This window comes from Phaethon lepturus, unplaced genomic scaffold (genome assembly GCF_000687285.1).
Source record: "Phaethon lepturus isolate BGI_N335 unplaced genomic scaffold, ASM68728v1 scaffold1449, whole genome shotgun sequence".
In the NCBI taxonomy this organism is placed as follows: Eukaryota; Metazoa; Chordata; class Aves; order Phaethontiformes; family Phaethontidae; genus Phaethon; species Phaethon lepturus.
The window spans coordinates 1-18,323 of NW_010565291.1; the positions used below are offsets into that span (position 1 = coordinate 1).

General features: G+C 42.3%; 1 protein-coding gene across 1 annotated transcript; it reads left to right on the plus strand.

Annotated features, from left to right (window-relative positions):
• Positions 1–935: 935 nt before the first annotated feature.
• Positions 936–16,574, plus strand: LOC104615951 (deleted in lung and esophageal cancer protein 1-like; the record flags this gene model as incomplete). Its single annotated transcript, XM_010295119.1, has 15 exons — positions 936–1,121; positions 1,579–1,646; positions 2,846–2,997; positions 3,538–3,641; positions 4,593–4,663; positions 5,519–5,736; positions 6,775–6,909; positions 8,754–8,876; positions 9,652–9,746; positions 9,838–9,922; positions 10,441–10,641; positions 11,526–11,687; positions 12,923–13,076; positions 13,685–13,805; positions 16,451–16,574. Coding segments are annotated over 15 exons (1,999 nt in total), but the record flags the coding sequence as incomplete, so codon positions are not given.
• Positions 16,575–18,323: the final 1,749 nt, after the last annotated feature.

Genomic DNA, 18,323 nt, shown 5'->3' on the forward strand with positions numbered 1-18,323 from the left:
TTCCCACTCCTCTCTCTGGCTGCAGTTGCTGGTTTGGGGGTTTTTTCCCTCCTTCTTAACTCCAGTCCTCCAGAGGCACTACCACCATTGCTGATGGGCTCAGCCTTGGCCAGCAGCGGGTTCGTCTTGGAGCCGGCTGGCACTGGTGCTGTCGGACATGGGGGAAGTTCTGTCAGCTTCTGGCAGAAGCCGCCTTTGTAGCCCCCTCACTACCAAAACCTTGCCACACAAACCCAATACATGGGTTAACACTCTAGCCAAATTCAGCATCTTCAGAAGCCCAGGAGAAGACTGGAGAAGAGCACTGCTCCACTCCCCCTATTGTTTAGCTGAAACAAATTAAATTAAACAACTGTGAATTCATTAATAATAAATCAGTGTGAAGTTAACTGCATGTTAGTGATACTCATGTTCATGTGTTGTGTCTGTTCTCCCTTGTGCTCCTGGCTATTCTAACCTGCCAGTTGCCTTGACACTTTTGTGTATAGAGAGCATGAAAAATTACCTTTCTCCCTGGTAACTGAAGTGTGGGACTTCTGCATTCCCTCACATGTTTGTGAATAACAACTATTTTCTGGACTGCCAAAAATTTGCAAGTTCAACTCTTAGATGTGAATTTAGAATTATAGAATTATACCCAAGATCCTGTATTTTGGACCATTAAGTTTTGTTGTTGCACTGAGAGACATGATATTAAAGAAAGATGAATATACTTTTCTTTGACTTGGTATATCCCAAAATAAATCCTTATGTGGATAGAAGTGAAAAAAGGAAAAACAGTAAGTGCTGATGACAAAAATTACAGGCTGCATGGTCCTTTTACACTGATCATCACAACCACATTGCATATTGCACATTTTAAAATCTACTGAAATTATCTGTGGCATAAGAAAACAAGACTGATGTTTTAATACTAATGTAATTTTTTTTGACAGTGATGAAAGACAAAGGTTACAAAGCCCATGTGATGTTCTTTTGGACTTTGGATCTGAAGTTGCCTTCAAAGACATAGTAAAGCTTCAGCTAATTCTTACCAATCACACTGGAATCAGTGCTCCATTCAAACTAGAAGCTGAGTATTTTACTGGCTATTCACTTACTCCAGAACAAGGAATCTGCCCGTAAGTCTTGCTTTTCTGCATAATGACTTAAATACTAATTTAGGTCTGGATTAAGTCTGCAGTCACAAGATACACTTTCTGCAGTGCTCTGGTGGGGTGTTTTTAAGCTTTTACTCTTGACAATGGTAATGAAACCTGCTGGTGAGGTTTCCTGCAGAAACAGGAAGCTTGCAATGCAAGGATGGAAGGTTTAGCTGGTGGAAATGGCAAAACACTCTTGTTGCCAATGGACTTAAGCTGATTTACGCTAGCCAAGGCTCTGTTGTGTTAGACTGTACACAGTCTTACAACTTTCAAGTTGATTCACTCTTAAGGATGTTACTTTCAAAAAATGCTTGTAAGCAGTCCTTCTTTAGGTTATAATGGCCGCTAATGTAGGAGTCAGATAGAGCTGTTACTTTAGCAGAGTTTCTCTCATGTCACAGAATTGTCACTGTGATTTCTTTATTTTTCCAAGCTCCTCAAGCTACCTGGTGAAAAGAAGAGGGCCCGTCACAAAACATGCAGCCAGAAGAGCACAGTCAGGTATGAGAACAGCTGTTAATCCCCTCAGTGGCAAGAAAGCAAAAGCCAACTGACTACCGTATTCAGCGTTAAATGTGCCAGTTAGGCACATCATTTCATTCTTGGAGTATCTGGATAAGTCTATACTGTTAAATGACTTAGTTCCTCGGTTCATTCTTGAGTTTGAAAGCCCACGTTGCATAAGCATTAGGTCAATCTCTCTCTTCCCAGTCCCCCCCCCCCCCCCCGTTTTTTTTTTCTTTCTCTCCCCCTCCCTTCCTTTCTCTCTCTCTTTCCTCTCTTTTTTTCTTGAAAACAACAGTCTGAAACAAAAATGGGTGATTCTGGTGATAGTTCACTCCCAGAATCACTCCCAGCACAGAGTATGGATGACATCCACAGCGTTTGGCTATTTCCCTCTTATACAGTCTTCCAATATTATTGCAGCAGGCTTTTCTCCCTCAAACTCTTTTATATATTCTCCCCACTGTGGAAAGCTACAGCACAGCCCATCTATCATTTCTGATGTGTTGTGCTGAAAAATAATAATAGTCGAAGCCACATGAGACCTAGGGAGGGAGGAAATGGGAGCAAATGCTATAACGTGTGGATGTGTCTTCTGTATCCAAAATAAAACTTGAACATATTGGTACTTTGCCATAGTGTTTGGTATCTGTTACAAAGACAGAGGCTTTCAGCTGTTGAATTAGTACTTAAGATTGGAAAAATGCTGTTCTGACAGATTCCATGCAAGCTTTTTGATTTAGAAGGCCAGGTGACTCAGAATGTGGAAAGGCTTTGCTCTTTGTAATTCATTCTTTGTGTTGAAGAGCACACAGAGGTAAACAGGCAGCTGCTAATAGAATGATAACCAGTTAGCACAAATTCCAGCTTCTTTTTCTCAAATTGAGGGTGTGTTTTCATGTAACTAATTAGTGCCTTGCATATCCCAAAAAGTCCTGGATCAGGTTTTTGGAAGGGAGTCCTTCTATGAAATAATCTCTGCAAGAACTCTCAAAAAAACAGATTAAGACCCACTGCAGAAGGGAACTTGTGTAAAGTGGTATAAATGTGGGTTGTGTAAATAATTCCAGGTTTTTTTTTTTTAAGCTAGTGAGGTTAGACCAATTAACACCAGCTAAAAATATAATCCGTTGAAAGACTCACTTTGTTCTGTTTCCTCAAAATTCATCAAATGCTTCTTTGCTGTGCTCCTTCAGAATTTGCAGCAGCAGTGCTATCTCATGGGAAGGGAGTAGCTTTCCATGTACAACCTTCCACAGGAACTCTGAAAGCCTTCCAGCAGCTAATCGTAGAAATAACAGCTTACAACAACATGTGGGGAGAGTACTGGGATGATCTTGTCTGTAAGGTAGGTGAGGGTTCAGTTTCGAGTGAAGTATTGCTATGGCAGATTTTAGACCAATTATATTTCCCAGATTCCTTTCTGTTAAAAATACTTTTTCAGTTTGTTAGGATTTCTGTAAAAAATCAGGATAGATATTACTATACCGCTACCTCCAACAACAAATAAGGAGTGATTGTTTGCTCTTACAGTGCGCAGTTTAGTTTTGGGGTAACGTGTTTATCCCTTGGGAAGTTTTCATGTGCCTTTAAAATGAGTGGAGCAGTTTAGATTTATAAAATCTGTTTAGTAGCTGGCCAGTGCACTGCTCTGCTCTATCAATACAATATATTGTGTTGTATGGAAAAGCTGCAGGAAGGCTGATGAATGTATGAGGTATTGCATTCTCCTGCTGAGAAGAGCTTTCGTTAGCATATGAATTAGATGCTGTCAAAAGAAACCAGTCAAAAATATTTGAAAATCCAACCAGTTTTCAAAACATAATTTTGTAACCCAGAGAACTAAAGTTTTATCTTGATTTTGATAGCAAAAATTCATTTTTAATAGGTGGGAGACTTACAACCTAAATTAATTCCTATGCAAATGACTGTGAAAGGCTGTCCAATGTTCCTACAGATGACAGGACCACAAACAGAGCGACCCGTAATCAGGTATAGTGCAAAACACCATCAGAGAAGTCAGAGAATTAAATACCATTAGACTACAGCCAACATACACACATGTTCCCATCTTGTCGTGATATCATGAGAAGGTCAGCAAAGTGACTGTCAAAGTACAGTACCTGCTTCTATAACACCAATACATTTGTTTCTGCCAGCATAAGTAGAAAAGAATCTGCATACAAGCCTTCTGAGGTTTACCAGCAATTGCTGTTCTGGGCTTACAGTCGTAGGCGGTCACCCAGTCCAGCCTCGTCTGATTCGGTGGAGGTGGACACTGCTGCACGGTGGCAGTTCTCCTCATCATCCACAGTTCATTTCCCCCTGTCCCTTTACCTGGACTGGGAGAAATGCAGCCCCAAGGTAAATAGGGGCAGAGGAAGGTTTGAGCCCTCTCATACAGCAAGTTGCATCTGCACATCTGGGTGAGAGGTGAGCGTTGGTTTATGGGGACCACAGCACTACACGCTCAGCCAGCTGCCATCCAGCATGACTCTTTCTTTCTGACTTCAGAGGAATTAGTGTTGCGTATCATACTGCAGCCAGGAGCATTTGCAATGTTAGCTCTGTGACGGGGCATAGAAACTGGATTTCGCTATCCACCATAAAAAAAACCCTTTTACACCTGGAAATCTGCGTCTGACACAGGTCACTCTGCTGCTGTGTAGCCATTTGCTGCCGCTGCCAGAGTGTTCCACAAAAGCTGACTTCACGTGTTTACCCTGAAACATCTGAGACAACTAAGAAAACTGGGAAAAAGAGACTGATTAAATAAAGCAATATTGTACGTCACAGTATAGGCCATGCTTTACCTGATAGCCACTCTTAACAGGCTGCTGCCAGGGCAGCCAGATAGGTTTCCACTTTTAAACAAATCTTCAATGATTTCAGACGTTCACTTTTATTTTTTGTATGTACTGATAACAAGGTTCCCCCCCTCAGGTTTGGCACTCATGTCTCTGGAGGGTCTCCTGTCTTTCGGAGGGTCCAGCTCAACAATCCCACTCCCTTTGGTAAGAATGACTTTTGTACAGCAGACATCAACACTTGCATTCTGCTCCTTATGATAATTAACATGTTAATGGGTCCTTCTATTTTTATTAACAGGCCTACTTGTTTCCTAATCAAGATAGTTTTTGTAAAAATAATACTAGTACATAAGAGAGTGTCTAAGCTGTTTTCTAACTTAGCTAGTACAGAACAATAATACATGTCGTCAGGTCTTTATATGCATAATAGTATTTATCATTGTGGCATTACTGCCGTGAATATTCGCTTGCTTTTCATAACAGTAAAGCAGGTAAGCTCCAGCCAGAGTGCAGTAGAATATATGTAATTGACTCAGTGTGTTGTTACTATGAAATGGCACATCCTATTCTGATATGTCTGGGGTTTTGCTCATTGAAATGATGGGAATTCAGGATTTTTCCATGCTGTTTTTGTAAATCACTCACAGCACTAACCCTGGTCAATCAATCAGATGTGCTGCCTGCTTCTTAGGGGCATCTGTGTTTAGTCTTTTTATCTCTTGAGTGAGATTTTAAGTTCAAAAGTCAATCACCATTTTTTTTTTTCTGAATGCCACCAAACACATTTGCTTAACAAACAAAATACTCATAATTTATTTGAATGTTATTAAAAGTATAATTTGGGACCTAGAGGGTGTCCAAGCTGTAAGAAAAGCATAACACACATAGTCTTAAATCATTTTAGTTTACAGCAAACATGGAGAGCTTAAGATGTGCTTTAATACAAATCCAGTTGCTAGACACAAATTCATTACTTGATATTCTGGTTCTCTGGTGCCAATTAAGCGGTTAGTCTTCTTAATGATCAGAAGGAATTTTCCTTTCTTCTTCTCGATTTAGACATTCGCCTGGACTGGGAAATTTACAACCAGGAGCAAGAGGATAAAAAGCTGGTGGACCTGTTGATGTTGTTTGGAGACCCTTTTCCTCCTAAGGACATGGATGAAACTGAGACTGCATCAGTTGGTAGCACCTCAGAGTCAGAGACTGTGTTAGAGTTGGATCAAACTGCCATTCCCTGTGGAAGCATTTATCCAGCTTCTCAAACCACAGATGAGGTCAGCTGTTAGTCTGTTTTTTATACCGCTGCTGAGATACATGATGGGTTTCTTGGCATGAAAGGTTGAAAACAATAACACACGATACAACTTGTAACTAAGAGATAGATTGTTAAAAGAAATGTCAGCTCCTCTCACAGTCAAAAAAGCAATACATGGGTAGCTGGCTATTGGTATCAGCAATCAGTTTCCAGAATGAACTATAAGCAAATAGTTCTTCAGCTTCTCCTTTTCTTAAAATTGTAAAAGCAGCTGATGAGATACTTTTTGAAATACTGTCACTGAAAAAATAACGCCATTTTTACATGAAAGTGTTGCGATAACTAAAAATTCTTAATTGGGGTCTACTTTTTTCATGGGTGCTTTATGGTGTCAGTGTGCTGTAATCAGGGCGCAGAATCTAACATGCAAAATTCAGATTGTAGCTAATGGTATGGAGGTATTTATCCCAGTGATAAAGTTAGATCTGTTCTGTTACTCTGTTAGAATATGGTAGCATCTATTACACGTGAAGTTTGATTATAATATGGCAATTTACTGTCTTGAAGGACTGGGAGTGACAGGGAAAAGGTCACATCAAGAAATATGTATATATATGTACAGGATACGTATCTTTCTCTGGCAAAAGCTTTACAGGAAAGATACTGAAATCATGTTTTCTCTGCTTCAGCTCAGAAGGCATAGTTGTTTTGAATACACCTCCAACCTTTCTCGTGCAGTGAGGGAACATTACTGCCCTAGAGTGCTGGTTTGTATAATGGGCCAGCGATGCTATGGTTGAGTGCTTCTCCTGGTAGGACAGGACCCAAGCATGCACATTTTCCAAGGAGTTTAGGAGCAGTTTCAGTAGACCAAAACTATGCATGAAAAAAAATAATGTACAGGACACATCCACATGTCCAGCTTTTGTGCCAGAAAGACAGAAACTGGAGCTGGCCATACTTACTGACTAGTGCAGCAGTTCCCTGTACACTTCACTTGCATTCCTCCTTTGCAGCGTAACAGTTTTAACCATTCTCCACCCTTGTGTCCCTGCAGTCTTCAGACTCTGACAGCAAAGAGAAGGAAATCATCACTGAAGAACCTACAATACAGAAAATCGTCTCTGTACTTATACGACCTCATGAAGGGATTCCTGCAGACAATCCCTACTCCATTACTCCAAGACAGATAGTAAGCTTTTACTTTTTCTTTGTGCTTAGATTTAGCATATTTTCTGCCGGACAGAGGAGGCAGAGAAAGAGGATGGGATAGCTTTGGTTTAGGGTAGAGACTACTGAACAGGGAAACAGTAGGCTGGGAGGCTTTGGAGTCTTGAAGATGTCCATGAGAATAGTTTGCAAAGTCAACAGAAAACAGAAAGAGTCCCACCTATGTTTAAGCAGTTAACTGATGACTGGAATTAGGTGTTCAGTTGCGCTAAGCTCTCTAGAGTGGCATCTCTGGTCTTCTCACTTGGGTTGCTTCCGTGAAATGTGTGGCATTAAGTGGGAGGCATCCAGCCTGAAGCTTTGGAAGCATGTTATTTAAGCAGGATAGATTTGCTAAGAGGTGTGGCAAGGTTGGAAAGCAGGCTGCTGGGAAAGGGGTGTCCTATAGACAACTCTTTTGAATGAGCAGTTGTAACCCATAAATCTAACTGGTACAAACAGGGGCCACAGTGTCACAATTCCTTAGGAAGAAGATAATGCAGACAGCAGTGGAAAGATCTAACTATGAGTGACAGTGTTGCCCAAAATATCAGTGGGTCAATTTTGATTCTTAAATATTAGCAAGCTTTTTGCCAAAGGGTTTCAGTTACAAGTTAGAATGAGCTAAAGATTACATAAAAGAAATAATTACAGAAATGGTATCTCAAAGCAATAAAGCCTACAGTCAGCTCTGGGGTAGCTGAGGCTGAGATAGTTCAAATGAACAAGTGCCTCATTGTGGAGACAGCCTCTATCAGTTGTGGCCAGCAGTGAGCCTGGCCCGTGTGGAATGGAGTTGATGCCTATGGAGCCATTCAGGTGTTCCTCTGCAGAAATGTTCTCCTTGTTTCTACTATCGCTCCAGGAAGGTCTGTTAGCTCAGGTGTTGTGCAGCACAGCTGGCCAGACCTGGCTTAAGTCCATGTCTGAACAACTAAGCTCTCTGTGACCACAATGCACAGACCCTGCAGTGTTGTAGGACATGACGGAGCTTACTATCTCTGCTCTAGCCCTGGTAGACCTTAGGCAGAACTTTCTTAAGCTCCTCACCACTCTGAGCAGGGAAATGCAGTGCAAGGAGAGCTGAGCTAGTTTTGCTTCTGCTGAACGTAGGTGCAGCAAGACCAAACACTTCACCCTGTGATCACATAAGTGAGGGAGTTTGTGTCTGCACAGCATGAGCCCAAAAGCAGTACATACCACACGGCCCCTGAGCTTACAAACTCAGCTAGACATGAATTGGCTCTGTAGGGAGATGGCAAAGGTTTTTCTGCAGCAATAGCAGGATTTAACCATAATGTACATAAGGCACCTAAAGAAAGCAGAATCTCTTCAACCCGTAAATCCCAGAAAATCCACTGTTAGCTGCATTTGATTACATTCCCTGCTGTCACGTAAAATAAAAACATACCCAAGAGTAAACCAAAGTGTAAAATGCTCTTAATTCACACACTTGTAACTCTTAAAAAAATATTTCTTGTATCGGTGAGTGCTGGCAGTTGTGGGAGAATCATCTGAGTTAGCTGTGGAGTAAGACTGGGCAAAATGGGGTGTTTTTAAAAACAAACAGATACCTACATAAGTATGGGTACTTAGGGAGTTGGTCTGTGACTCTGTTGATGCTCAAGAGTGGCTACAGTCATACTTGCAGCTGAAGCAAGTCAGTTTTGTTGTCAAATGTCATTTTAGTGCATGCCTGAGGGTAGCCCATCCCCAGGAGATTTCATGCTGCTTGTGCAACTCAAGTTCTAGCAGCTGAGCGCTGAGGACGCTTGTGCAATCCCAGGCAACTCCCTGCACTGCTCAGCGGTTGTCTCTGGCCTGCAGGTGGTTCCAGGAGGTGGCAGCATCTCCGTTTGCATCTCCTTCACCCCACGGGTCCTGCCAGAGGCCGTGCCTGAAGCGCAATGCAAGGGGTTTGTGCTGGGTTTCATGAACCTAGACGACAAGGTAAGCTCTCGCAAGGCTAAAGGTAAGCAAGGCTAAAGATGACTAGAAAATAATCGTTTCCTTTCCTGTAATTTACGTACAGGTTGCTGCGTACCTGGCCAGTCTGTATAAACAGTCCTGTACATCCTTCCTTCACCATTTGTTTCATTTGTTGCATTTGCCTTTTAGCTTGGAAGCATTCCGGGGTGGGAATGTCACCATCTTCTCACATTGTCTGGTGCAGCAGATCCCAAACAAAAGCCCAGGGTTTGAAACACTGTCACAACATCAGGTTTTGTTGATAGCAGTAGTTAACAATGGGACTGAGACTCAGGACTGCCGAGATCTGTTCCTGGCTCTGCATCTACCTTCCTGTGTGAATTTGGACAGCATATTTCTCCTCTGGGAAGCTTCCTCTTCAGCAACTGCAAGTGCAGCTCACAGGCTGATGTGAGGCTTGAATAGTGTTTTATGAATTGCTCTGTGATTCTCTGACATGAATCATGCAAAGGTGCAAGGTATAATGAATGAATGAGAATAGAATATTTAATAAAAACACCTCTAACTTTCCCAACTCCTGGAGGAAGAAACATCTGCATCTGTATTAACCAGCCACAGCCAGAGTTCAACTACTGCTTAGCTTTTGCTGTTCCTTGCATGTTGCCATCATGTCTTACAAACAGGTGTTGTCAAAGCAGGATCCTATTTTTGCTAACAGCCTCTCGGGATAAAAGTAGGATTTCAGGTTTTAACGCTACCATTTTATATGTCATTTCTGTTTTCATTTTGTTGTCAGCTTGCGAAGACAGTGCCTAACAAAGTGCGTCGCAGACATGGCTATGAAGCTCCACCGTTCCGAATAGACTTGCAAGCTTTCATAAGGCATGCTCTGTAAGTACTGTCACACTGCCGGCTGGTTCGCTCGCAGAAGGACTCAGCCTGGAGGGCAGGACTCTGACCAGCTCTGATTCTTTACACTCAGGTTAAAAGTAGACATCGATCATGACAGAGGAATGGTGTTTTATTCAATGGCAAGTGATCTCGTACCAGATCAGTCTCTGCTAGGAGTAAGTATCTCATGCAGCGATGTATTCAGCTGGTTTGTACCGCTGTGCTACTGTAAGAATTCAGAACATCTTTATTGCCTGTAGCCTCATGTTGCAATTTTCCATATTGCACATAACAAGGTAGGTAAGACAAAAGGACTACAAGTACTTATTATCCAGGAATAAGCAAAGCTGAGCTTAGACAATGACTATTTTATACGTCTTTCTCTTTGAAGAGGAGTTCATAAATAGAAAAATTAGTACTTATTTTCAGGACATAAAGGTCTGATAGCAGAATGAGTCACTTAAAGCAGTGTGGTCAGTTTCTGTAATTCTTGACATTCAAAGACTTTTAAACTGTCTTACATGATTTTTATTTTGCTATTTTACTCAAAGTTTGAAAAACACAAGTAAAAAATTACTGGGCTGCTTTGGGATAAAGTCCTTCAGATTCCTAGTGGTGCTGAATGGCCAGACAGACTGGCACAAACCTCTCAAGGGTATTAAAACTAACCAGTTTTGAATCATTTCTCCACCAGGTTTTGACAGGTTCAGTAATGACTCAGAGTTTGAAGCTCATCAATTGCACTAAGGTTCCTCTGTACTTCAGGCTCCTTCTGTCTACGCCCTTCAGCCTGTCCAGCACGGATCCCAAAAAGAGCACCAAAACATTCCACAGCAAGAAGGAGGAAAACGAACAGCAACCACAACTTGTACTTTATCCACAGCAAAACATGTTGGTAGGCTCAAAAATAATAACCCTGTGCCAGAATAGATAGTTTAGTAATTGGTGTGTTAGCATGGCCCAGATGAACCACAAGGAAAACCACAGCCAGTATAGAAATCTCCCAATTTCAGGGGAAACAGTGGTATATTAGCAAATACTAATTACAGCAATTTTGCCTGTTACTGTGGGTACAAAATATTTTTCTGCAGTGGCCCTGATGCAGAAAGTCATCAACTCTGACCTGTTGCAAACTCCTGCAGAAAACCCTGTGGTTTTTGGAGCTCACCTAAGTCAATAGCCATATTTATGCTGGACAAATTAAAAGATTTCGAAGGACTGCAGTCCCTCATTTCCTTAAATTAGATGCAGGCAGTGCAAACACAGAAAAATTTGGTTCGTTTTGGGTGTACACAATGGCATTAAAGGAAACAAAAGTCTTGGAGTCACGAATTAGCTAGGGTTGCAAAGAATGAGTAACAGTTGCAGTTCTGAAGTGTGCTTCTCATTTTTCAGTGTTCATTTTGACAGACACACACATGGCTTAATTCTGCGTGTGTGGGAAGAAAGAAGCCTTATGTGTTTAAGACACTTTGGGAATATGGTATTTGTAACCTTGGGAATTTAGAACCTTTGTCTTTCTAGAGACTGTTTCTCCCCTGTGGTTCAGAGATGAGCTGTTCATCTTTACACTCCATCTCTGTGTACTGGGTTCATAGGAAATAGCTGTGTTTTTTCTTTAATTAAATGCTTTGTTCCAGTGGGAATTTGGTTGCTGGCATGACACCTTTGGGTTCCAGTGGGAAAATGTGCTCCTGGGCTTTTGAGCAGTGTTTACTTTGGATTTCCTGCACACAGTGTCTTCTTATGTGATGGTCATCTGCATTCCAATTCCCACAGGTGAAAGTGTCATTCCACACAACTCCGGAGTTACTTACGTATCAACACTTGCCAGATACCCAGCTGCTTCCTGGATTCCAAGTGCTCCAGTTTGCAAATGGAGAGAGAAAGCTGAAGTTTAATCAAAATCTGGTCATCGAACACAGTAACCGCACTATCCAGGTAAGATCAGAGTGGGATCTGTGGGCCCTGAGAAAGGGCTATGTTTTATCAGCATCTCTAACTCAGAACGAACATGCCTTAGGATTTACTTGTCTTTGATATACACTTCTAGAGTAACTTGTGTCATCCAGTTAAAGTGGGTGGCCACAGATTTCCAAAAGGAGATAGCCCTCTTGAGATTGCAGGTGACTCTGAGATGGACAGAGCGGTTTTGGGTCGGCACCCTGGTGCTCGTACCCCAGCTCTTTGCAAAGCATGATGACCTAGATCATAGAATCATAGAATGGTTTGTGTTGGAAGGGACCTTTAAACGTCACCTAGTCCAACCCCCCTGCAGTGACCAGGGACACCTTCAACTAGAGCAGGTTGCTCAGAGCCCTGTCCAGCCTGACCTGGGATGTTTCCAGGGATGGGGCATCTGCCACCTCTCTGGGCAACCTGGGCCAGTGTTTCACCACCCTCATTGTGAAAATTTTATTCCTTATATTTAGTCTAAGTCTGCCTTCTTTTAGTTTAAAACCATTACCAGACCCAATCACAGTGTGACTCTCAATGTCCCTCTGAGACATGGGGTCAGGGCTGTCTCAGCGAACATGCCAGCAACTGAGTCACCAAGCGTTGCCTCCTGCAGTACCCAAGCACTTCTTGAAAGTCTCCTGAGTCTAACTCATGTGGTATGGTCACAGCTCACACACATTTAAAGACTGATCTCTTCCAGATGGAAAGCTATAAACCCCACACCCCCAAGTATTCAGCAGTTACAGTACACTGCAGGCATATTTTTTTTTCATAGCAGGTATTTCTGAGGACTGATCTGCAAGATCCAGGCACCATCTCTAAGATACAGTCAGTTTAGTAATAACCTTGGGCAATCTGTACCAATCAAATGACTCACAGTGGGCCATATACAGTCCTAAGGGACTACAGGATGCTGTAATGTCTGTGTCTCCACAGAAAACCCCAATAACAAATCAGAATGTTCACTCTCTGTTACTTCATTAAGACCACAGTGTCTGGTTTGAAAACCTATCCCAAAACAGTAAAACAAGCAACAACTTAATTCATTCAAAAGCTGTAGAATGGAGAATTGACTCTATTACAAAAGAACACAGAACTTCTGATTCAGTGCTTGAGGTAAGAATGATCCAGCTGTAACATATATTATTAAAGCACTACAAAAATAAGGTGGTGTTTGGTTTTTTTTTTTTCTCCTTTCCCTTTCCTCTGTCTTGCAGCTGGTCCCAGTGACAGCATACCTCACTGTCCCAGTTCTGGAGCTGTCTTGCGACACGGTTGATTTCAAGACCTGCTTTGTTGCACAGACCAAGACTGAACACGTCTTCCTGTGTAACAGGAGTGGCTGTAGAAGTTACTGGACTGTTCTGCTGGGTATTCTGGTTTTGCAATTGGATTCCCTTGCTATATAGTTTCACTATTCAGTGGTTTTATTTAGTAAGACTGCATCACTCACTCAAATATATAGCCAATATATGATCATCTTGGCTGCAAATGTATCAAATCTGCTTCTGTTCTCACTCATGTGGGCTTTTTCTTCTTTCTTTTTTTTTTTTTTTTTTTTTTTTTTTTACACCAGCCATCTCTACTGATTTCAGCAGTTACTCCAGTTTTAACCAAAAGATTGAATCAGCCCTCACAAGTAGTGGACATGCTTTGCTCATTTATAATATAATCCTAAGAGGCAACAAGAAGCAGCAGCTCCTCATGAGTTCAGTTTGAGCTTCTGCCTAATGACATTAACAACAGATGGGCTTCAAAGGAAAGATCAGGGCCTTATTATTTTGATGTGGAGGCCATTGATCACTCCCCTTGATTAGAGGATGAAAACAGAAACTGGCCACATGCATAGGAAGCCTCTGAAGTGCAAGACATGATTCATGGCTAGCAAGAAGGCGCATTGTTTTGAGTGCTACACGCTGTATAAACTTTATACAAAGGGTCTGGTATTGTTTTGTTGGATATTTGCCCCTTTATTGCAGATGAACAGGAACAGCAGAACGACCTTGAAGTGTTTGCTGTCTCCCCTACTAAAGGCATTTTGGAGGCACGTGAAGGGGACCCACCTACCAAGGAAGTTTTGCAGATCAGCTTTACTGCAAGGTACAGTTACCAGGACTGAAATCTTGCTGTTATTCGCTGGCAAGCCGCGACGTACGGTGTGAGTAGTCACTGAAAGCAGAGAGCCATTCTGCTCGGTTCTTCTGTTACCAGGCTGCTCGTTTTGCTTCTAACACTTGCCGATCCTGGGCTTCCAGCTGGTAATTTTTCCATATAACCATGTTTCCACATACGGGATTTCTTTTGGAATTGGCACCCAGAATTTCAGACTTTAGATTTACCCACTCGAAATCATGCTGTTCCAACAGTTGGCTTGACACACTGACTCTGTACCACTGGGTAAAATCCCGCTCTTCAGTGCAATGTCTTCAACAGAGGGCAGATCTCAGGCCTGCAAATCAATGTAGAGGCTGATATGACAGTTGTGTCCAGCATTTTATTAGGACAGAGGGAGAAATGTGTCTGGAGTAGCTTAGAATTCTAGTAAAGGATCTATTTGTCATGCAGGAAAGCGCAACATGTTTTTCAGTCAGTCTCGGGGATCCTTCATTATAGTTTGTGGCATCTCTCTAAAAGAAGCTTTTTTTAAATTTCTTCACTTCACTACACGTATTCAGAGTTCCTCCTGATGAAGCAAATAGAGCAAAATGTTATTCCAGTGCAGTGATACAATTTGTTTTACCTTTGCTTAGCCGGGTCCAATGTTTAGCCTAACAAACAGTTGTGTCGATGTTTGATGAGAAAGGAAAAAAAAAAAATCAATGTATTTCTGTTGCCTCTAGTGCAGACATTTTCTACACAGCAAAGATAATGTGAGCTGCAGGCAGATGACTGCAAAGAACAGAAGCAAGCAGTTGAAAATTACGTTGTCCTATAAGCGTCTAATACTGTTCTGTTTATGGACATCTTGTCATAACCTTTTGTCAAGGCTAGAAATTAGTTGTGAATGGAAGAGGCAAAGACCCAAAGCCTTTAATTTCTTTGCTCTAATTAGGGAGATGCAACTCCTGTAGCAAAATTCAGCTTCCATTCCAAATTATTTTCTTGGAAGTTATCACATAGAATCATAGAATGGTTTGTGTTGGAAGGGACCTTTCAAGGCCATCTAGTCCAACCCCCCTGCAGTGACCAGGGACATCTTCAACTAGAGCAGGTTGCTCAGAGCCCCGTCCAACCTGACCTGGGACGTTTCCAGGGATGGGGCATCTACCACCTCTCTGGGCAACCTGGGCCAGTGGTTCACCACCCTCATGGTCAAAAATTTCTTCTTTCCATCTAGTCAAAATCTACTGCCTTTTAGTTTAAAACCATTACCCCTTGTCCTATGGCAACAGGCTCTGCTAAAAAGTCTGTCCCCCTCTTTCTTATAGGCCCCCTCTGAGTCCTGGCAGCTGCACTAAGGTCTCCCTGGAGCCTTCTCTTCTCCAGGCTGAACCCCCCCAGCTCTCCCAGCCTGTCCTCCCAGCAGAGCTGTTCCAGCCCTCTGATCATTTCTGTGGCCTCCTCTGGACCCGCTTCAACAGGTCCTTGTCTCTCCTGCGCTGAGGGCTCCAGAGCTGGACAGATGGTGGTAGAAAGTTTCAGACAGACAGGTCTATCCCAGTGATTTCAGTGAACGCTGAACACTGCTGATGGAATTTTCAAGCAGCAACCTACAGGTGACAGGTTACTGACCTAACTTCGGGCTCCCTGGAACACCTTGAGATCTTGAGCCTCCAAAACCTGAGTGCGACGAGGCCTTGAGCAGCTGCTCTAAGCCATCCCTGCTCTGAGCAGCGTGGTGGACCAGAGACCTCCCCAGGCTCCCGACTGCCTACATTTTTCTACAGTGCTTGTGAATATGCCTGAAGTGCTGCTTTTCATTTGACGACAGATACAGTACTTAGTGTGCCTGAAAGTACCGGAGAGCAAAGATACTGCTTGTAGAGCAACCAGCTTGAGCTCCAGATGAAGAATTCCCAACACAGCAGAGCTCAGGACTAGTGTGGCATTAGTAAATTATTATATGCAAGGTGTGAGGTGATTTTAATAATTGACCTCCCTAAATCAGTGGTCTTCCTGCAGGGGAATTTTGCGTGAGAAGCAAAAAATAATAGTTGTCTGGCAGAACAGGCTCTGACCTCAGGCCTCTACAACAGCCATCTCGGACACAGCGAAGCCCTTCAGATGAAGCGTCTCAGGGGTGTTAGGTAGCCTTAGGCAAGTCATGCTGTAAGACTTCCACTTACAGCAAGGGTAGTTTTATCCCTTGTGCTAAGGTTTGGAGGGGACAGAAACTTTTGTTTCAAACTTTCTCTGTCACAGGGAGGAGTGTTCACATCAAGGCAGTGCAGGCATTTGCTCCCAAACACTAGCCCTCAGCAGAACTTCATTTATTTAACTAAAATAAAATTTCACAAGTAGGAGGCCACTCAAGTTGTTCTTCCAAACATGGAGTTAATAGTCCAAAGCCTTTACTTGAGGTACAGACTGGAGCATTCTTTTTGAACATCCTAAACGTAGTTGTGGGAGATGACACTATTGAAGCGACTGCCACATGCCCACTCAACACTAATGGAGGAGACCAGTACTTGCAACTAGGAGCAGTTTATGTCTTAGGGCACCATTCTCCCTTTTTTCCTCTGCAAAGTAACTTAAGCACAGAACATCTCGCTGTAACTGAACTGCCTTTTTGCTCTGCATTTTAGGAGTGACACTGAATATGAAACTATCGTGACCATTACAGGAATGCTGGGAGAGAAGCCTTGCAAGCTACAGCTCAGGGGACGAGGAACATACAATGGGAAGTATGAAGACCTGTATTTAATTTAAGCAAAATGCTGTGGGACAAATGTCAAGGTAACAGGTTGGATGCAGATGTGTCAACATTGAGCTCTTCAGTTGTTTTAATATGGAGTGGAACTTTAACAGAATGAAATTTTAAGTTATGAGGGGAAAAAAAAGCTCATGGTACTTTAAAGAAAACAGTCATAACCTCATTCTGTGATATTACTTTTATTGCTGTGACAAGCTTACCATTACCCACAGAACCAGGCTCTGCAAAAGAATTGGTTTTAAATTGCAAAGCAGCTATTGTAACAGTTAGGCCAAAACCCCTTTGCATATCACAGTATGCCTCAAAATACAATTGAAGACTGTTTGTACCTTAAATAGCAGCTTTTGTTTTGCCTTGTTTATTTGTTTGACATTAAAATGGACACTGACACATAATAAAAGCAGGAGCCAGCATTCCCCCAGCTGTTTGCTCAGTGCCTTACATGAAAAGGGGAAGAGCCAACTTTCCCTGGACTCCTTGGAAAATTACCAACCTGCATGTTTTATCATGCTTGGGTATTGAGAACATCCCCTTCAGCTACAGAGGGAGGAACCCTTCTTCCTCTTAATTCTTTCCCCCCACATGGTTCCCATTTACTCACACTTCTCTTTAAATGCTTTTAGTATTACTTTAGCTAAAGGTCACTGAAATTCCCACTTCTGAGCCTGTTAAGTTTTCTACTCCCATCATAGAAAAGGTTTTTGTTAAAGGCAGTGTGTGTAGGGAGGAGGGGGCTGCAGGCCACGCTGGAGGAGAGCAAAAGATGCATGATAGCCACCTTCTGCCTAGTTTAGAAGAGACCTGTGCTAGTACACCAAGACCTCATTTTATACACAGGAACCTCAGTGTGAAAAAAGGACCCTTGAAGGTGCTGCTGTCCCTCTAAATGATTTGATCTTTGTGCTCTAAAATGGAGCACCACAGCACTGGAGGCTACAGCACCAGAACATGAGAATATCAAATAGCTCTAACCAGTCATGACCTTCAAGTAACAATCATCATAAACAGGTAAGAAAGATATTGCAAGAACCCAGTTGTATTAAGTGCAAAAACAAGAGCCAGGACAAAGAACTTCAGTCTGTGTTACAAATTTAAACTTTTCTAACATGTCAAAGATGCTGAGTACGTTTCTTTTTCAAGCCATTAGCTCCGACTTTCAGTGCTCTTCCTGCTCGTAAAAGGACGAACAGGTAAGGAAGAACTTTACAAGATGAAACACACATTTTGCTGCTGTTCCTCTAGTGCTTGCAGTAAGAGTAATGCTGAAATCTGTTTTATGTTAGCTTAAGTAAGTATTATTAAGCATAAGCTTGTCCTCTAACTTAGAATCACACAAGCTGGTAGTTAGAATATGTGTCATAAAAGATGGAATGGTCGCTTCCAAATTCCTGGCTTCTAGCAAACCATCGGAACCTTTCTATTCAGGCACCTCAACAGTTTGTTTGCTTCTGTGTCAGTAACAGTGTAGTCCTTCCAATTCCCTCACTGGAGCCTTCAGAGCAGCAGAAAGCTAAAGCACATTCTCCAGCACAAGGACAATTTAAAACATCATGAACCTGTGGCTTGGATAGGACAGAGTTGTAAAGGAAGTGATGTTAAGGCTTTGTGCTGCTTTCAAAAGAAGCTGGTCTGCAATCTTTTAAAACAAGCCTGGAAAAGGCTTGTGTTTTCATTTGGTGCAACAGTTTTAGACAATTTGTCATACAAAAAATACTGTACCATGAACTACTTATCTCTGATAATAT